The sequence below is a fragment of the Hemicordylus capensis genome, chromosome 1, assembly GCF_027244095.1.
Source record: "Hemicordylus capensis ecotype Gifberg chromosome 1, rHemCap1.1.pri, whole genome shotgun sequence".
In the NCBI taxonomy this organism is placed as follows: domain Eukaryota; kingdom Metazoa; phylum Chordata; class Lepidosauria; order Squamata; family Cordylidae; genus Hemicordylus; species Hemicordylus capensis.
This window is the reverse complement of record NC_069657.1, coordinates 104,903,944-104,924,225: the sequence shown is the minus strand read 5'-3', so window position 1 is coordinate 104,924,225 and position 20,282 is coordinate 104,903,944. Positions and strand designations below refer to the sequence as shown.

The window sequence follows — 20,282 nt, the reverse complement described above, 5'->3', positions numbered from 1 at the left end:
GACAAAATTGTTAAACACATAGGAGAATGGCCCTTGCTGAAGGAGAACCAGTATGGTTTCTGCAAGAGCAAATCTTGCCTCACTAACCTTTTGAAGTTCTTTGAGAGTGTCAACAGGTATGTGGACAAAGGTGATCCAGTTGACATAGTATACTTAGACTTCAAAAATGCTTGTGACAAAGTTTCCCACCAAAGGCTCTTGTGTAAAATTAGCAGTCATGGGATAAGCAGTCATGGGATCATGTGTGGATTGGTAACTGGCTAAAGGACAGGAAACAGAGGATAGGAATAAATTGACAGTTTTCACAATGGAGAAAAGTAAGACATCGGGTCCTCCTGGGATCCGTACTTTGACCAGTGCTCTTCAAGTTGTTCATAAATGATCCAGAAGTTTGGGTAAGCAATGAAGCAACCAAATTTGCAGATGACACCGAACTATTTAAGGTAGTGAAATCCAAAACAGATTGTGAGGCACTCCAAAAAGATTTCCTCAAACTGGAGGAGTGGACAACAAAATGGAAAATGTGGTTCAATTTGGTTTAAGCAAGTGTAAAGTGATGCCTATTGGGGCAAAAAACCCCAACTACACATATACACTGATGGGATCTAAGTGGTCAGTGACTGAACAGGAGAGGGATCTTGGGGTTGTGGTGGACAGCCCATTGAAAGTGTCAACTCAGTGTGAAGCAGTGGTGAAAAAGGCAAATTCCACGCTATGGATCATTAGGAAGGGGGTTGAAAATAAAAATGCTAGTGTTATAATGCCTTTATACAAATCTATGGTGCACCCACATCTGGAGTACTGCGTACAGCTTTGATCACCATATCTTAAGAAGGACATTGTAGTACTGGAAAAGGTGCAAAAGAGGGCTACCAAGATGATCAGGGGCCCGGAGCACCTTCCTTATGAGGCACGGTTACAGTATCTGGGGCTCTTTAGTTTGGAAAAGAGGTGACCATGTAGCAACATAATAGAGGTGTATAAAATTATGCATGGAGTAGAGAGAGTGGGGAGAGAGAAATTTTTCTCCCTCTCACAACACTACAATCAGGGGTCATCCCATGAAAAGGAAGGCTGGGAGATTTAGGACTGACAAGAGGAAGTACTTCTTCACACAGTGCATAACTAACTTATGGAATTATTTGCCACAGGATGTGACGATTGGCACTAGCTTAAATGGCTTTAAAAGACAAAGGGGTTATTCTCACAAGCAACAAAAATCGGGCTAGGAGAGCCTAGCCCCATTTTTGCTGCTTGTGTAAACCACCGGGCTCACAGGCAAGCCCGGTGGCTTACAAGCGGCTAGCCCACTTTTGTAGCCCTCCCCTAAGCCTGGGTTTGTGGAGCGAGCACTCTGCAAATCGGGCTTCCCAATTGTGCGTAGCCACAGCACAGCTCCACACCGTGGCTACTCATGAGTAGACCCCTGGAGGAATAGGCAAAAAGCTGCCTCCAGGCTCTGGGGGTCTCTCCAGTATGCCCTGCGCGCTCGAGCAGGGCATACTGGAGCTTCCGGGGGCTACGCAGCCCCCAAGCTCCCCAGCCCCCGCCGGCTCGAGCGGGCAATCATGTGGGCAGCCGATCTGGCTGCCCAGGGCTCCCTCTCTGCTGCAGAAACAGGGTCTCACTGATTGTGAGACCCGGCTCAAAGTCATGGACGACAGGTCTACCAATACTCTCGTGGCTATAGACCACCTCCACTCTCAGAGGCAAGATGCTGCTAAATACCAGTTGCAGGGGAGCAAAGGCAGGAGAGGGGGCAAGTCCTTACCCCCTGCCTGTGAGCTTCTCTGAGGCATCTGGTGGGCCACTGTGTGAAACAGGTTGCTGTACTAGATGGGCCTTAAGCCTGATCCAGCAGGGCTATTCTTATGTTCTTATCCTCTGCTCACGCTGCCAAGGCAGCAGCCATGGTACATGAGTGCCATCTAACTAGGCAGTGGCAACAGGGGCATCCTAGCTCATGCTGATGAGCAAAACGAGAAAGAAGACCAATACTCCAGTGGGGCAAGAAGCAGAAAATGGATAGCATATCTCAGTAGGACAAAGAAAAGCAAAAGCAGTAGGCTACAAAGAGCCTGTGGGTGCCACCCATGGTGGGAGGGCAATGTTTCCTGTTCTTCTTTGACCCTCTTGTGCTCATTCCTGATGACTACTTCAGTACCTCATGAAAGAGCCACTCCTGGTTGCAAACCATGCATATACACACAGACAAGCCATTCTGGTAATTTGTCAAAGATTGCACTGAAAGAGGGTGAAAGAGAAATTGATGACCCAATAAATGAGAAAGTAACCATTGTTCTCACTCTCAGTCCACTTTCATTGCTCTCAGTAACAGGTCTCGGAGCAAAATCTGACATCTCACATTCATTACAGGATTGGGTGGGATCCCTGTAGGAAGGCAAGAAGCCCTGACTAGGGGGAAAAGGTGTCAAAGAAGCAATGGAGAAGGGAAACAGTGGCATTAAACAGCAGCAAAGAGGTTCCCACGATGTTTTTTAAAAAGGAAAAATGAAGCATATTTTCAAGAACCTTCTGTCCTGTTCCCCGTCCCCCAAATAAAAATGGACACATATTTGGCACAGATCTAAGCATTGCCTCTCACATCCTTATTTTATAATCTAGAGATTATGAGAAATGAGAGGTACTGTAATCCTTCTAGATAAATTAAGTCTTATAAAAAAGCAGTAAGGAGAATAATGTGCAATAATGCAATTGCCAAAAGGCATCTATGATCTGTTTCGTGATGTGGATGATTTGGCTGTAAGCAATTGGACAAGAATGGAAATGGTGGCAAGATAGGAAATAACTGATTAGAAAACTGAAATATTCATTAATCAGGCTGGATATGGTTTTATAAGGGTAAAATGGAAGGTACTTGAAATGTAAATGAATTTGAGCTGAATAATTATACATGTTAAATAGGCAGTTTGGGCTTCTTGATGTGTTAATATTTGGGACTAATGAACTGTATAATGATTATCAGGGAAGAATTAAAATAAATGGAAATCTACCAGTGCTCTGTTTTTCTTACTGAAATCTAAACATATTTCAAGAGTTTTAAATGTTAACAGATGTAATGTAATTATTAGGTAGTGGTTACATATTACCTGTGCAGCTTGGACAATGACTTAAGGCAAATTATCAACATGGTGACTTCTACAGGCAGAATTCATAGCAAATCCATGTCATCTGCAATAAATCTGATAAGCACCATCTGGAGAATTAGAATGAATAAAAACTGCACTTTTTCATTATTGCTGTCTTCTTCAGCAGAGGTACTATGGAGGATATTGGGGAGATTTTACATGTCATCCTTGAAAAGAAGATTGAAAATAATGTCAGCAGCTGATCCTTACTTCATTACTTAATGGATGTCATACTGAAACCAAGCAGCCAAAGCATCATGAAGTCTAGAAATTTCCAGAAGCATTCTAGGCCAGTTCAGATGATAAATCCAACCAGCCCCACCAACCCTGGTAGGTGAGCAGCATATTCCACTTCACCTTTCAGTGTACCATTCCACTTTTCATAGTAGTGTGTGTACAAGCAGGCAGTGCATCCCCACAATTATTTTTTTGGCGGTGGGGGGTGGGATTCTAACATGATATGAGTGCTTAGAATAACCCACAGAACTATTGAACAGCCAGGGTTTCCTGGGGAAAAGGAATGACTATGAACCAGTTTATTTAGTGCAAGAGAGTTTTGTCAAAGAGTGCTGCTGTTGTGCAGTGTAGGCTTAAATTAGAACAAGGGCATGGAATCAGTTTGAGCTGTCTCATAAGACCTATTAATTATAGAAAGGCAAATTAATATTACTGACAGTGGCACTTCGCCATAGATTCTTTCAGAATTATTTTTCATACACCAGTGAACAGTACAGAGATTCCATTCTAGGAACATATGCATGAAGGAACTGTATGGGAGTGCCAATGACAAGGCTCTCCATGTGAGCATTCTCCATGTTCTGGCAGATGACTATAGATGAAGAACTGTTCAAAGAATCTATGGGGATGTGGCTCCCTCACCATTACTAGTAAGTATGAATGAATGGATACTTTATTACGGTCTTTGACCAAACAACACCGAACATCGTATAATTAAATAGTACAACTACATTATGTCAGAATCTTCATAGTACTATCTATCTATATAATTCTCTAAAGTGTATCCATGGCTAATCCTGTGTGTGGCAGCTCTCACGAGAGTTCACAAGCAGAAGCACTGTGCTGATTGGGCAGTGGAGATTCCATATGTAGATAGGGAGGAAGAGCCTGAGGCACCATGGATTCCATATGCAGATAGGGAGGAGGTGCCTGTGATGGTTAAGGTCAGTTGGAATGCAACTGTTACTGGTAGGTAGATGTTCTTAATTGTAGAGGAGAAGAATCTATCTATCTATCTATCTATCTATCTATCTATCTATCTATCTATCTATCTATCTATCTATCTAAAAGGATAGTGGGCAGGGGTCTGGGAAGAGAGGGGTCGTGGGGGAGAAAAAGACCCTTGAGGAGAAGGAGGCTGCCGTTGTGTGAATTAGATGAGGAAACCAGATGAACAAGATCTGTAAAATAAGGGAGAGAGAGAGAGAGAGAGAGAAGAAGGGAGGGGAAGAAGGACAGAAGGGAATAGCAATTAGAGGAAAGAGTAAGAGAGAAAAGAAGGGAGGGAAAGAGAGAAAGAAGGAAGGGTGAGGATGGGCCCGAGCTTGTCAGTATCCTGAGGGGAACGAGTGGCCATGGTGGCACCAATTGGCAGCAAGGAAGGGCCTAGTCAACCACTGCTGCTGTGTGGGGCTACCAAGGCTCTTGGTGTAGGCAGGCAGGCAAGGGATGGGCCCAGGTCTGTCAGCGTCCTGAGGGGAACGAGTAGCCATGGCGGTGGCAGCAGTGAGGAAGGGCCCAGTCAACTGCTGCTGCTGCTGCTGCTGCTCCTGTGGGGAGGAGCAGGAGTGGGGCTCAGGTGAGAGGTCTCTGTGGATAGAGGGCTGCAGCCTGGCTAATAGCCAGCAGCACTGCAGCTATGACCAATAGGGGTGAAGGGGATAGAAGCAACTGGATGGAGGAGGAGCAGGAGTGCAGCTCAGGTGAGGGTGGAGAGATCTCTGAAGTGAGAAGGGCTATGGCGGGGGGTGAGGGGAGCAATCATGTACTAGCACGCAGATGCTCTGCAAGGGTTAGGCTACTTAAGTATTAAACCATTTAAACTTTTAAACCATCTCAGACCTAACCTTGCACCAATAAGTATTAATTTGCCTTCTTATGTCTTGGAAAACACCACAGGTTAGCTAGATCAGTACTGTCTACAGAGCAGAACTGGAAAAGAATATTCACCAATGCATTTAACTGAATGGATAGAAAAATTCTCCAAAATGAGCAGCAACACTCCAGGGTTTGAAACAGTGTGAATGGAGGGGCAAGGGTTGAACATAGAGGGGCAAGTGTTGAACAATGGAGGGGCAAGGGTAAGTGTTGACATAGTATACTTGGACTTGTAAGAAGCTTTTGAAAATGTTCCCCACAAAAGGTAACTGGTTACAGGGCAGGAAACAGAGGGTAGGACTAAATGAACAGTTTTCACAAAGGGGGAGATAGGAAGTGGGGTCCCCCAGGGATTGGTACTGTGGCCGATGCTTGTTCATAAATGATCTAGAAGATGGGGTAAGCAGTGAAATGGCCAAATTTACAGATGACAATAAATTATTTAGGGTAGTGAAATCCACAACAGATTGTGAGGCGCTGCAAAAAGAACTCTCTACGCTGGGGGAGTGGGTGACAAAATGGCAAATGAAGTTCAATTTAAGCAAGTATAAAGTGATGCATATTGGGGTAAAAAGCCCCCACTTCACATGTATACTGATGGGATCTGAGCTGTCAATGCCTGACCAGAAGAGAGATCTTGGGGTCTTGGTGGACAGCTCATTGAAAGTGTCAACTCAGTGCCCGGCAGCTGTGAAAAAGGCTAATTCCATGCTAGGAATCATTAGGAAGGGGGTTGAAAATAATATTATAATACACCATTAATGATAGGTTATTTTAAGCAGAATAAGTTCACATGCTAGCCTTCTTCACATGTTCTAAAACTGGTTATAGTGTACAAGATAGAATGCGAAGTTTGTCAGCCAGCTGCCCTGAACCGATGTGCTCCTTGGCCATGCCTTTGGGTTCACTGCTTTTATAAGAAGAAGGGCAGCACTGAACTTGGGGAGACTTTACTGTGCAATTTAGATCCCTGAAAGATGTTCTAGAACAGGGTTCTAAAATGTATGGACAAAGTTTCCTCAGGTGCAGCACTCCCTCCTCAGAAAAACACTGAATCCACGGATACTAGGAACATGGCACAGGTGCTTTACGCATGCAGTGTGGATTGTTTTTATAATATCTGAACAGTGCTAGTGACTAATTGAAATCTAGGAGGTGATAAAAAAAGAGCCCTTCAGATTTTTATTTTTATTTTTTGCCCTGGCTTTTAGTATACTTAGAATGTTTTAAATTATTTTAGATCATTTTTGTTTTAACAATCGTTTCATTTTGTTTCTATTATATTTATTTTTTTGAACCATCTAGAGCCTTGGATCATTTTCAGTTTGTTACTTCTGAAGAGTTGGACAAACTGCTTCAGACTGTATGTCCCACCACCTGCTCTCTTGACTAGGGGTGTGCATGGAACCGGACCAGCCTCAAACCGAACTGGGCCAGTTCAGTCCAGTCCCCATCGAAACCATACTATTTCTCCATATGAACTTCATCAGGAAATGGCATGACCCACCTAAGTGCCTGCCTGGAGAACAAGACAGAGGTACTGTCTGTAGCAGAGGTTAGCAGAACCCCTGCTAACTGGGCAAAGAGGCACCTTTTAAATATCTGAAGAATATTTGCAGAATATTTGAAGAAGTCCCCTGATAACTTGGCAAAGAGGCACCTTTTAATGTGGTGATTCTCTTTATTTAGCAGGGGGAGAGTAAATGGCCCTATCCACCCCCAGCACATTACTTCCAGGGACTGTTGCTGGTGTCTATCTTATGTTTATTTTTAGACTGTGAGCCCTTTGGGGACAGGAATCCATCTTATTTATTTGTTATTTCTCTGTGTAAACCGCCCTGAGTCATTTTTGGAAGGGTGGTATAGAAATCGAATGAATGAATGAATGTGGTCGGGATCTGAGAGATGGTTTAGATCTGCCTATTCTGGATGGGGTTACACTCCCCCTAAAAGATCAGGTTTGTAGTCTGGGAGTGCTCCTGGATCCTAAATTCTCACTGGTTTCTCAGGTCCAACTTCAGTTGCTGTCAACTTGGTTGGTGGCAACTCAGGAGTGGGACTTTGCTATGGCTGCCCCAGGGCTGTGGAACACGCTCCCTGCTGAAATAAGAGCATCTCCTTCTCTGTTCATTTTCTAAAGACATACCTATTTTCTAGGGGTGTGCAATTCGGGATTTCGGGTGATTCGGCTCGGACCCGAACCGAATCACCCCTGTTCTGTTTTGTGCCTGAATCTGGGTCACCCGAATCACCCTTGATTCGGTTCGGATTCGGATTTAATCCGAATCCGAATCGATTCAGGGGGGTAAAAAGGGGCCCAGGGGAAAATTTTTGGGGTGGAGTGGTAGTTCCCAATGGGTAGAGTCTACCAACCCAATTTCGGGGGGATTGGGCAAAATCCTGATTTTTGGTGAATTTTTAAAGTTTTTTTGAATTTGGGGCAGTTTGGGGACATAGCATGGGATCTGGGCAAAGGGAGTGGGGTGGGGTGGTAGTGCCTAATGGGTGCAGGCTACCACCCCAATTTCAGGGGGTTTGGACAAAGGGCTGATTTTTTGAGAATTTTTGAAGTTTTAGTGACTTTGGGGCAGTTTGGGGGCAGAAAGTGGATCTGCCCCAAAATAATGGGGTGGGATGGTAGTGCCTAATGGTTTGAGGCTACCACCCCAATTTCAGGGGGATTGCGCAGAGGGCTGATTTTTTGAGAATTTTTGAAGTTTGGGTGTCTTTGGGGCAGATTGGGGGCAGAAAGTGGATCTGCCCCAAAGGAGTGGGGTGGGCTGGTAGATAGTGCCTAATGGGTGGAGGCTACCACCCATCCCCAATTTAAGAGTGATTGGGCAGAGGGGTGAATTATGGTGAATTTATTTGTATGAGGTTTGTCTTCATAAGGTGAAGTGTGCTAAAGTGATTACTTCCTCATATTATTCATAGTAAAGGAAAGTGTGAAAAAGTGAAAGTGGGGTCATGAGAGTTGTTTAATTGAAAAAAATCTCATTTGCTATGATAGAATGAGAATTTACACCTCAGAAGTTTTTTCTGAGGTGTGAATTCTCATTCTATCATAGCAAATGAGCTATTTTTCAATTAAACAACTCTCATGACCCCACTTTCACTTTTTCACACTTTCCTTTACTATGAATAATATGAGGAAGTAATCAATTTAGCACACTTCACCTTATGAAGACAAACCTCATACAAATAAATTCATCAAAATTCACCCCTCTGCCCAATAACGCTTAAATTGGGGATGGGTGGTAGCCTCCAGCCATTAGGCACTATCTACCAGCCCACCCCACTCCTTTGGGGCAGATCCACTTTCTGCCCCCAATCTGCCCCAAAGACACCCAAACTTCAAAAATTCTCAAAAAATCAGCCCTCTGCCCAATCCCCCTGAAATTGGGAGGGTAGCCTCCACCCATTAGGCACTACCACCCACCCCACTATTTTGGGGCAGATCCACTTTCTGCCCCCAAACTGCCCCAAAGTCACTAAAACTTCAAAAATTCTCAAAAAATCAGCCCTTTGTCCAAACCCCCTGAAATTGGGGTGGTAGCCTCCACCCATTAGGCACTACCACCCCACCCCACTATTCTGCCCCAGCCCCCACTTTCTGCCCCAATATGCCCCAATCTGCCCCAAAGACATGAAATTTTCAGAAATTTACCAAAAATCAGCCCTTTGCCCAATCCCCCTGAATTTGGGGTGGTAGCCTGCACCCATTAGGCACTACCACCCCACCCCACTCCTTTTGCCCAGATCCCATGCTATGCCCCCGAACTGCCCCAAAGTAACTAAAACTTTAAAAATTCACCAAAAATCAACCGTGAACCAAATCACCCGAATTTTTCATGCCCGAAATTCGGGTGATTCGGCTCGTGCCCGAAAAATATCGCGGGACATCAGGGGTGATTCGGTTCGGCCCCGAATCACCCGAAATTGTTCATTTCGGGCACAGATCGTTCTGTGCCCGAAATATTTTGCACATCCCTACTATTTTCCCAGGCCTTCAACTGAGACTAAACTTCATGTGTTTTATCTATTTTATCTTTTTATGAATTTTAATGTTTTATATTATATGTTTTAATTCTGTAGACCGCCTTGAGATTTTTATACTAGGTGGTATATAAATCCAATACTGAATATATTTAATCAATCAATAAATAAATAAATAAATACTTGCAATGTTATTAATCCTTCCTCTCCAGCCCCTTCTAGCTGAGCGAGGGGAATGCTGTGTGTGTATGTGCACATGTGTGTGCATGTGCACGCAAGAGAGAAAGAGAATCAAGTGCTCACTGAAGCATCTTTGGGGTGCAGGGGTGTCTCCCTGGGAATTAATCTGATATGAGATAGCAGACTTGCTGTCTGGCAGGAGCACATGCTACTTTGCTTCCTACATGATGCTCAACTTGCATATTTATAAATATACCAAATATTTAAGAGACACCAAAAGCCTCCATTTATCATTCTTTCAAAGCCAACACCTGGGTAAGTGCTGCCCATGGAGTTTCTTATTGCTTGGGGAAGTGGGTAGTCCACTGAAATTAATGACTAAATCCCAAAGAAATTAAAGGGACTTAAATTAGTCATGAGTAACTTGCCTCATTTATATCAGTGGAGCTTAGTTATGACTTACTTAGTCTGGATCTTGCCCACTATTTTCAAGTCAACTTCAACAAACTAGTAGTAGGCTATTCCATAAATCTCCTATAGTCTATGGAAAGTGTTGATAAAACATGTAAGCATGAGCTGAATATTTATCTTATTAGTTGACAGATTCAAGGATTAAAGCATTCAGGTGAAAAGAGGGATTTCATACACAGTTTAAAGCAAATAATCAATGCTTTTTAGATCATCTTTTTGCAAAAGAGTGTAAGGAGAGAGATAATCTGTGTTAATGGATGAAATGTCAGTACTTCCTTTAATCCATTCTTCATCAGTTTCATGTTTCACTATATGTTCCTGTTCTGCCTGAACTATGTATTATAGAGCAACACTACCTTTTTGAATGAATAATGCCTCCTTTTATCATATTCTCTCTATGTAGTAAGGCTGACACATGAAATTTTTAACAAACACCGTTGCAGAGCTGCACAAAGTTGTGGTGCTCCACGATATTGCACAATCACTAGTGGAAGATCTTTGCTAGGACATATACAAGGTTGTATAAAGTGTGTTGTGCAAAAGTAGTTGGGAACAATCTTATAGAACAGTCTTTGAGTATCAGTCTTGTCGACATCTTCTGCTAGCGTGAGGACTAGTCTCGAGCAGATGTACTTTTCTTTGTGTAACATCCTTGAGTTACATCCTTAAGTAAGCACAACATTATGCTAGCACAAGACGAGTCTGGAACACAGGCTCCCAAAGCAGCAGAACTCACCTGCACACGGTCCTTATTCAGGTGCAATGTCCTTCCACAAGTGTAGTGTTGGTCAGGATTTCATTCAATGTTTACAAATTTATTTTTATTCTTTTAAACGCTCATCTACCCTACAATACCATTATGCTTTGTTTTTTTAAAAAAAATCTGAAGCTTCACACACACATGCAAAACTGGTCTAAGGGAGCCCAGGCCAGTTTTGTATGCACATGTGAACCGCCAGGATCGGGCTGATCCCAGTGGCAACACTACTACGACGATGATGAATATTTATATGCTGCTCTTCAATCAAAGTTCTCAAAGCAGTTTACATAGAAAAATAAACAATACATAAATAAGATGGTCCCCTGTCCCCAAAGGGCTCACAATCTAAAAAGAAACATAAGGCTGACACCAGAAACAGCCACTAGAAGGATGCTGTGCTGGGGTTGGATAGGTTCCATGTGGGTGAGAGATACCGGCAGACTCAGGGTAACCCAAAGATATGTTGTTTTCGTACAACAGAAGCTGTCTGGGTTATCCCAGGCAGCTCGTGTCATCTAGAGCACCGAGAGCCATCTAGAGTGGTCATGAGAACTACCTCTATATGTGTCAATCCCCTTCCCACTCAGAAACACACAGCTGTGAAATGGCTGGCTGGTGAGAAAACTAGAGAGCTTTAGAGATTCCCAAAAAGCAGGGACTATAACTGCCTTGAGAGAGTTTTCTTCAAGCTGAGAACCTCCCACTCTTTTTGTGCAAGGCCTCCTTTCCCCTCCACACCACTGAGATCCATTAGCAACACCCACCTGCGTGTCTGTTATGTGCGCTCAGAGTCCACCAACATTCCATTCCACTGAGTTACATTGAGGCAGTTTGGGTTTTTTTTTTAAGCCCTCTAGGTTTTTTTCTTGATTGATTGATTGATTGATTGATTTCTATACCACCCTTCCAAAAATGGCTCAGGGCAGTTTACACAGAGGAATAATAAATAAGTAAGTAAGTAAGTAAGTAAGTAAGTAAGTTGGATACCTGTCCCCAAAGGGCTCACAATCTAAAAAGAAACATACAATAGACACCAGCAACAGTCATTGGACATACTGTGCTGGGGCTGGATAGGGCCAGTTACTCTCCCCCTGCTAAATAAAGAAAATCACCACATTAAAAGATGCCTCTTTGCCAAGTTAGCAGCAGACTTCTTCAAATATTTGTGAAACCAACATATCTTTGGGTTACCCTGAGTCTGCCAGTACCTCTCGCCCACATAGAACTCCAGTTATGCATCCATAAGGATCATAACATTTGCAGCTCTTTCAGAAATAGATATAAGATTATTCACTTAAATATCTAAAGTCCACAGCAGATGTAGTGCACTAATATTAGTGTACTAAGACATGGACCATTATAATTTTATTCTTGGTTTCAAAACCAAACAAAATTCTTATAAACAACAATATTTTTCCAAAAAGGAGCAAGATTTGGATGGCTTCTAATCTTCACCTTTCCATGTCATAGTACACTAGCTACCACATCTGCTGTGGACTGTAGATTTTTAAGTGAATAATTTCTCTTATAAGAGATAATCCTTTCTAGACTGGGTCGATAAGATCAGACAAGCATAGAAGACCAGATGTATTAGAAGAGGCAGACTTAATTCCATAGCATCCAAATGATCAAAGATGGAAACAGACAGTAATAATAGCTGTTTAGATTAAAGAAAAGCTATGTAAAACTAGAAATGTGGCCTAAGTGATAAAGTATCTTTGGGTGTCAATAAAGGTATATGCTTTAGCTACTTTTGCTTTCACCTTTTAAAGTGTGTAACCATGGGAAATGGTTTGTGGGTTATTATTACTCCTACCCATGACATTCAGAACAAACTGGGAGAGTGGATAATATATACATGGTCACATCATATATATCTACCTCTTCAAAGAAGCGTCAAGAGTTTTAATGATTGACAGCTAAGACATAACACACAATTCAGGCAGCCCAATATCAGGTACTTCTCATAAGTGAATCCAATGCATATGGCAGTTGCCCACACAGCAAGGCAATCGAATGAGGCCAGTTTTCTTTATAGCATGATTAACCTTGTGCTTGTGGAACAAAGTCATTCTGGTGCAAGAAGATCACATAGCTGTGCTAACTCATGGGAATTTTTGGAACTGTGCTCTTACACGAAAGTTCCCTGCAAGAAAAATGAGGTATGCCACAGGTTATGCATCATATTATACAAGCACAAGCATGTTTGTGCCAGCTCTCAACAATTGTCTGGAATGCAAGTAACTAGCACAACAACCTTGTGCTAGTGCAATATCCTTGTGCAAGCCCAGAGTCAGCCAGGATGTCAGCCAAACTTATATGTTGCATAAGGGAAAAAGGAATTATGATATTGATGTTCTTACATTATTAGCCTGTTATGCATGTTTTTTTACTGTTCAATTTTTTTATTATTATTATTTACTTATTTATTATATTTGTACACTGCCGCAAACTTATGTCTCTGGGTGGTTTACAGCAACATAAAACAAATTAAAACAGAAATTAAAACCTTGAAACAATTTAAAACCACAAATTTAGTTAAAAAGCTTGGGTGAATAAATGTGTCAAAGACTTTTAAAAAGTTGTCAGAGATGGGGAGGCTCTTATTTCAGCAGGAAGCACATTCCAGAGTCTCAGGGTAGTTGGTGGCAACTGCAGATGAACCTTTCTGGGTTTAATGTTAAATTGTATAGTTGCCTTTAATATTTGCACTAAATACCTTTAATATGGGAAGTCTTGGGAAGGGTGTCTAATTCATACTATAAATAAGAAAAATATAGTGCTTGCCTTATGTACCTGCCTCAATATTCATTCATTCATTCATTCAATGTTCTTAGCCCATAGATAGAAGCAATTCATGATAGAAGTGGAACAGTTGACAGTTCCCAGGGATCAGTTCTCACTGAGGACCACAGAGATAAAAGAATGGGGAGGAAAAGTTGGACAGCCTGTGATGGAGGCAGGCAGGTCCTTCTTCACTGGTAGTAGACTCCCATTGATGGCCTCTGAGACAAAGGTACAGTTATTTGGAATTACATTTCAGTTCTCTTCAGGTGTTATGTGACTCTGTATGCTGTACACAGTTACATCACCCATAGGAGTGCTCCATTACCCTGCCTTTCACTCTCAGTGTTTGCAGAGTTAAATACTGTTCTTGTGGGGAGATCCTCTCTGTGATTAAGAAAGCAGTATTCCCATTTACAGGGAGGATATCTCCCCAGTTACAGGGTTTCTGCAGTTGAAGGCTATATCTGTAAATCCAGAGGGGTGTGTGCTAAAGGACACATCAGTGTAGGGGGCAAGGCTTGCCAAGATACTCCAGCTGGCATGGTAGCCATTCACAAAGTACCTGATTGTGTAAACATTACAATAATAAATGCACGATTTGTCAGAAATCTTTTATCTATACAGTAGCATCAATCCACGTATGCCATTTTCTAGCCACATCAGATTTCCTTGAATATAGGAAAAAGTTACTCTTCACTTATAAAAGTAGCTCTTCACTTATAAGACTGAAAGTCGAAGCAGTTTATATACACTTTCCCATAACATATAGAGCTATCTTTTCTTAATCAAAAGGCTGACTAGAAGTATAATCCTCAATGCTGAATATACTTCAGTTCCTCCAGCGTTTGCCTCTAGATGGGGCCAGGCCACAGTACCCTTTGATGCCCTGACAAATATGGGTTTGCATCCAGTCACTGCTGACTTTTCACTGTGTTGCTGTAGCTGAACTGCTTACTGATATAATAAACTGTATGTGCCATGGACTGGCTTTTGGCACAATTACAAGGATGACTAGCTCAGATACCTGTCTGTCATTATTGCTCAAAGGGTTGCATCAGTAGGCCCCAAGATTGAATGACATAGCTTTCAAATACATAAGTAACCATCGCATTCTGTGACCAAAAAAGAAAAAAAGAAAAGTAATATTTTGATCCTTCATGAACTATCATGCATAGGATTTTTTCATTCCTCTTTGGGGCAATTAAAAATGGAAAAGCAAAACTTGACAGAAAAGCATGATCAGAGCCAAAGCAATGCATCCAAGCAACAACGGCATTTACAATAAATACTCGTGTTTTGCATTTTTGCTCTGTGAAATATGCTGATGAAAGCACTGCTAGGTTTTTATCTTGTATAAAAAATGGCATTCATCAAAATTCATTAGGCACTGCTAAGCATTCGCCTGAACTGAGGCAGGCAGTCCCCACGCAGCCATAAGCTCCCATTTCATACCTTTTATTTTTATGCACCTTTAAAAGCATTTTATGTGAAAAGAGAACATAGACTTTGTGTGACTCCCTGAGAGGCATTTTAACACAATTTGATCCCAAAGATATTTGTGAGAATGCAGGTCGAAAATGAAATTGTCCTGCAGGAGCTGGTGGGTGACAAAGGTTCCAGCCAAGCTGATATATAATATAAAGTGGCAGAGAAGATCAAAGGTCTGCCATGCCTAGGAGCAAATGCTTTAAACAGTTGGAGGAACCACAAACTCATCCCAGTGCCTAAAAGCTATCTGAAACATTTGATGGAGGCACAAATTGGGTTTTATCTTAATGTTACTTTTAACATAAAATAAGATATTTTGACATAATAAAAAATAGAGTTCTTTTGCTGCTGTTGCTGTTGTTGTACCTGAGTATTAAGATACCTTTGGTTTTATTGATGTTGATGTTATTCATTGTGGTATATACAATTCGTATTCCTGAGAGCTGTTTTGGGCCAGAAATGTGTTTCCTCTTCCAAGGTTTTCTCAATTGCTGCCCCCACCCCACTGCCCCAAATAGGCCATAACCACTGAAATATGATCCCTGAGAGAGCAAACTCAGATTAGCCCCAGATCTGGGGCTGATATAATGGAAACAAAAACAGCTGTGGGATAAAGCAGAGTTTCTACAAAGTACTGAGCTAAGTGTGCTTTTGAAGCAAGACAAAATCAGCTTAAGAAAAGAGACTGGCAATCAGAAATGGGACTAGACCGTTCAAACATTCATTTAGGCAAGACAGGGACCAAGGACTCAGAACACTGAAACAAGAACAAGAACTACACACACTTTAATACAAGCAAACAAGCAGGAGCAGGCATGCCATCCTAACAGCAGAACCAAATAGAGGGGGAAACCATCTAAGCATAGAAGACTCAGGAAAGTATCAGAAAAAGATAGGATACATGGTTCGATCTGAGGCTCCAGGACATGATATCATAGCAAATGTACTGTAGTTTCCAAACTCAGACTTTGAGGAGTAAGCATATTAACATACTACAAGCATATTATACACTACAGAATCAAATGGACAACAACAGCAACAAAAACAGAAGTCATCAAACTTTGTTCTCTAGGGTGGGGTGGGGTTCATGGGCATCTTCATGAATGTTTTAAGTGGAAGCCAAAGTATATACATTCAAACATATACATACAATATCTACAGAGTAATCTAAACATTATGAATGGTAGACTGCTAACGAAACAAAGAGACAACTGTTAAAGTGGTGATTCTTATATTTAGCAGGGGGATAGCAACTGGTCCAACATAGTTTGTGGACTCTATCATCTATGTGTTGCATTCATATCCACTATGGTTTCTATCAATTGTTCTACCCGTATTCATTAACTGATCTATATTGAATATATTTTCTACTATAGTAATACTCTATCCTATTGATAGAGTATTCTTTTCTTCCTCATTGGACAGTTTGGTAGGGGATCTTTTTTGTTTAATTTGCTTGAACTGTAGACACCCACGGAGTTACTTAAAGAAACAGGAATTGTATAGATAATACACACACCAACAAATGATACTGTCAGTTATCCACACCACTAATTTTTTTTTTAAAAAAACACCTGACAGGAATCCTGCCACTTCCATAGTCTCATCTAAATAACTAAACAAGCTACATTTTGCACGTGGACGAAGGCTCCTGCCTACTTCCCCGCACATGATCAATTTGTTTTTACAAGCTCTGCTGCTTGTGCAGCACATGAGTCGCACCAGAGCGAGCAGCAGAGCAGGGAGCTGGAGGAGAAAGTCCTCCAGCATCCCTCAGTGCACTGCATCAGGAGCACAATGCATTGAGGGATCCTCCTAAACAGCCAGGTGCTGTTTAGGAACATAGGAATATAGGAAGCTGGCATATACTGACTCTGCTGGTTCTACTGGATCTCTCAGTGGCATTCGATCATCGACCATGGTATCCTTTTGGATCGCCTGGAGGAGCTAGGGATAGGGGGCACTGCTTTGCAGTGGTTCTGTTCCTATCTCTCAGATAGATTCCAGATGGTGGAGCTTTGTGACAGTTGCTCCTAAAAACAGGAGCTGTTATATGGAGTCCCCCAGGTTTCAATTCTGTCACCAATGCTTTTCAATATCTACATGAAACCACTGGGTGGTTTCAGGTTTCAAATCTCATCAGGAGATTTGGTGCTGGGTGTTATCAGTATGCTGATGACACCCAAATCTATTTATCCTTTTCATCTTCAGGAAATGGCACTCATTCTCTAAATGCCTGCCTACAGGCAGTAATGGGCTGGATGAGGGATAACAAACTGAAGCTGAATCCAAGCAAGATGGAGGTGCTCATTGTGGGGGCTCAGAATCTGAGAGGTATGTTAGATCTTCCTGTGCTGGATGGGGTTACACTACCCCAGAAGGAGCAGGTACGCAGCTTGGGAGTCCAAGGGACAGCACTCACAATCTGAATGGTGCACCAGTCACAATGGCTCTTCTCCCTGTCAGCATCCAATCACTAACCAATCCCATCCCCTTCCTTGTGCCTTCAAAACTCAAGCTAATACAATGATATGCTCCCTAATATTAGATTGGTGGAAGGGGGTAATCAGATCACAGCAGTGCATCCCTAATATGGATTAATGTGCAAAATACTTCCAGGTGTTTAATTTAAATATAGGCTCCCAGGGATGAAGACAGAGGAAACGCTTGAGGAGTAACTCCTTGCTTAAATGCTTTGGGCAGAGTTGAAAAATAATTTGGGTGGTGCGGGGGGGGGGAGAAAAAGTCAAGATATGGGTTTTAGCTTTGATGAGTCGAGTTAAGTAAAGAGGGAAACTCCTCAAATGCTCGTGGGGGTGGAGGGCAGATATGTAACCTGTAGGCTCCTATCATCTTGGGTTAGAAATTTGAGAGTTTTATAATCAGGCCAGAAAGGTGCATTCCATTGCTGGATATTAACTGCTGAATACTTGGTTGAGAATTTTGTCTGATATGACTATTTAAAAATATAATGCATGGAATAATATAGTACTGTACTCTGGCTATTGACATACATGAACATATTAAAATTATATTTTAAATGTACTAGCCATTAAAATTATGAAACAGCAAATAAATATACATATTCTCCATTTCAGCTGAAAACTCCAGTTCCACTTCTATTGTTGCCCATTCACAAGAACATTTTATAACATTCTGAATACCCGATGTCTATAATAATTTGTCTTTTTCCACCTCAGAAACAAAATATGTATATGCAGTATGCTATGCAGATTCTATCTTGTTGATAGATAGATAGATAGATAGATAGGACAAATGGTGGTCCTCCTACCTCATTTTGGAGATCCCTGATCATTTTGCTCTTCCTCTCCATTTCAGTCTTCAAAAAGTTAATCTGAAAATTTAAAAATCATGGAATGAGTCCCTATAATTCATAAATACATGTATGAAAAGTATTCTAAACAAAGAGAGCTTTCAATATATCAGCTTTTTTTTAATACCCTGTTTCCCCGAAAATAAGACATACCCATAAAATAAGCCGTAGCAGAATTTCTAAGCAGTTGTGCAATATAAGCCATACCCCGAAAATAAGACATAGTGGTGATCTCTCCTGGCTCAGTAGTAGGCTGCTTGCTGAAGCTTTTCCCCTATCCCCCTGGTGTGTGTGTGGGGTGAGAGAGACCCACAGACAGGGGCGTAACGATACCGGTAGGGGTGGCAGGCTGCAAGCTGAGGCATATGGTAGTACAGTAAAAAATCTCCTCAGAAAATCTCCTCCTCAATCTCCCCTCCTCCTGGCGCGGTGGTGAGGGAGGCAGCAAGAGTACGCCGGGAAGCGACGCCGGGCCTCGGCGTCGCTCTGCGCACTGGCGGGCGGGAGTGCGCAGAGCGACGCCGAGGCCTGCCGTCTGGCCCAGCGTCGCTTCCCGGCGTACTCTCGCTGCCTCCCGCCACCGCCGCGCTTACTCTCACCGCTGCCCGCCACCGCCAGGAGGAGGGGAGATTTTTGAGGAGGAGATTTTCTGAGGAGATTTTTACCGTACTTCCCTCTACCGTATGCCTCAGCTTGCAGCCTGCCACCCCTACCGGTATCGTTACACCCCTGTCTGTGGGTCTCTCTCACCCCACACACACACCAGTAAAGCTGCTGCTCCCCAACACTGACCAGCAACAGTCTGTGGGTCTTATATGGATCATATGAGAGTTATGACGATGTTCCAGAAGAAGATGACTTAACTATAATTGAATAAATGTAGATTGTTGTACCACACTTAATAAAAATAAGACATCCCCTGAAAATAAGCCATAGTGTGTCTCCTTGAGGAAAAATAAATATAAGACAGTGTCTTATTTTCGGGGAAACATGGTATATCCCAGAAGGATGTTCAGTTGTACCTACAATGTGTTTCATTGCTAAGCCAATCTTTCAGAAACACCACATGATAGTGTACAACTTCAGGATGTATGCACATTATGTGGTGAGAAAACTATTAGGATACTCCGCTGAAAGCTAGAACATCAGGAGGAAGACCTGGCTAGATCTCTGGTTCCTTGACCCAAGCTTTCTCCATACAGGAAGTTTTGGAGACAGGGAAGCATTCAGTCTTCTACCTCCATCTTGAAGTAGTATTATCCCAAAAGAACTGCACTATGCATATTTCTGAATGTTTGCTCTGGTTGTTGTAATTTTACACAGGATTAGGAAGAAAACTTGTTCTGATCATCTGATCAGAACATCTGATCTTGCTGCACTTTAAATCCCTTGCTATCCACCTACTATAATCTTCCAGCAGCCAACCATGATTCTTTCCTGTTGCAACTATTCCTGAAGGTCTTTTCTGGACCTTCACTGTTCCTTTCCAATCCTATAGTGTGGGATTTTATTATGATCATGCAGGATCACAATAATTTTTCAGCATTTTAACCTGCTGTCTGTACTGGTGACCTTCAGATTTAAATTTGGTTTTAATTTGGATTCCAGTTTTTAGCCTTATGCTTCATACTGCTTGCTGCCTGTGTATTTATTATTATTTTTAATGGTATAATGACTCACATATTTTGCAGAGTTCTGAGGGCAGTGCTGATCTGCCCACACTGCTGTGGGCATCTAATGAAATGCAAGTGGTTTTTTGCTGTTGTGCAAGCATGCAAATACTTCAAGTAGCATGCCCAGACTCTAGAAGCACTACTAGATTAGAAACACATTGGTCCAGTTCATATGTAACATGAAAACAGAAACTGGTGAACCCGTGGGTATTTGAAACCCCAAATCGTGCCACAGACGTTCATCAAACCATGACCAGCCAAACTCTTGTTCCAGGAGAGGGTAGCCCCTCCCTGCTGCTCAGCCACTGAAACCGATCCTAGCAAGCTCC

At 42.2% G+C, this 20,282-nt stretch overlaps 1 protein-coding gene across 2 annotated transcripts in view; it reads right to left on the bottom strand.

Annotated features, from left to right (window-relative positions):
* LUZP2 (leucine zipper protein 2) overlaps nucleotides 1-20,282 on the bottom strand; it is a 593,960-nt gene that overhangs the window by 242,099 nt on the left and 331,579 nt on the right. For both annotated transcript variants that reach the window (XM_053252886.1, XM_053252876.1), the window contains exon 5: nucleotides 18,239-18,301. In XM_053252886.1, coding sequence (XP_053108861.1) covers nucleotides 18,239-18,301 — 63 coding nt within the window. The remainder of the gene's footprint in view (nucleotides 1-18,238; nucleotides 18,302-20,282) is intronic.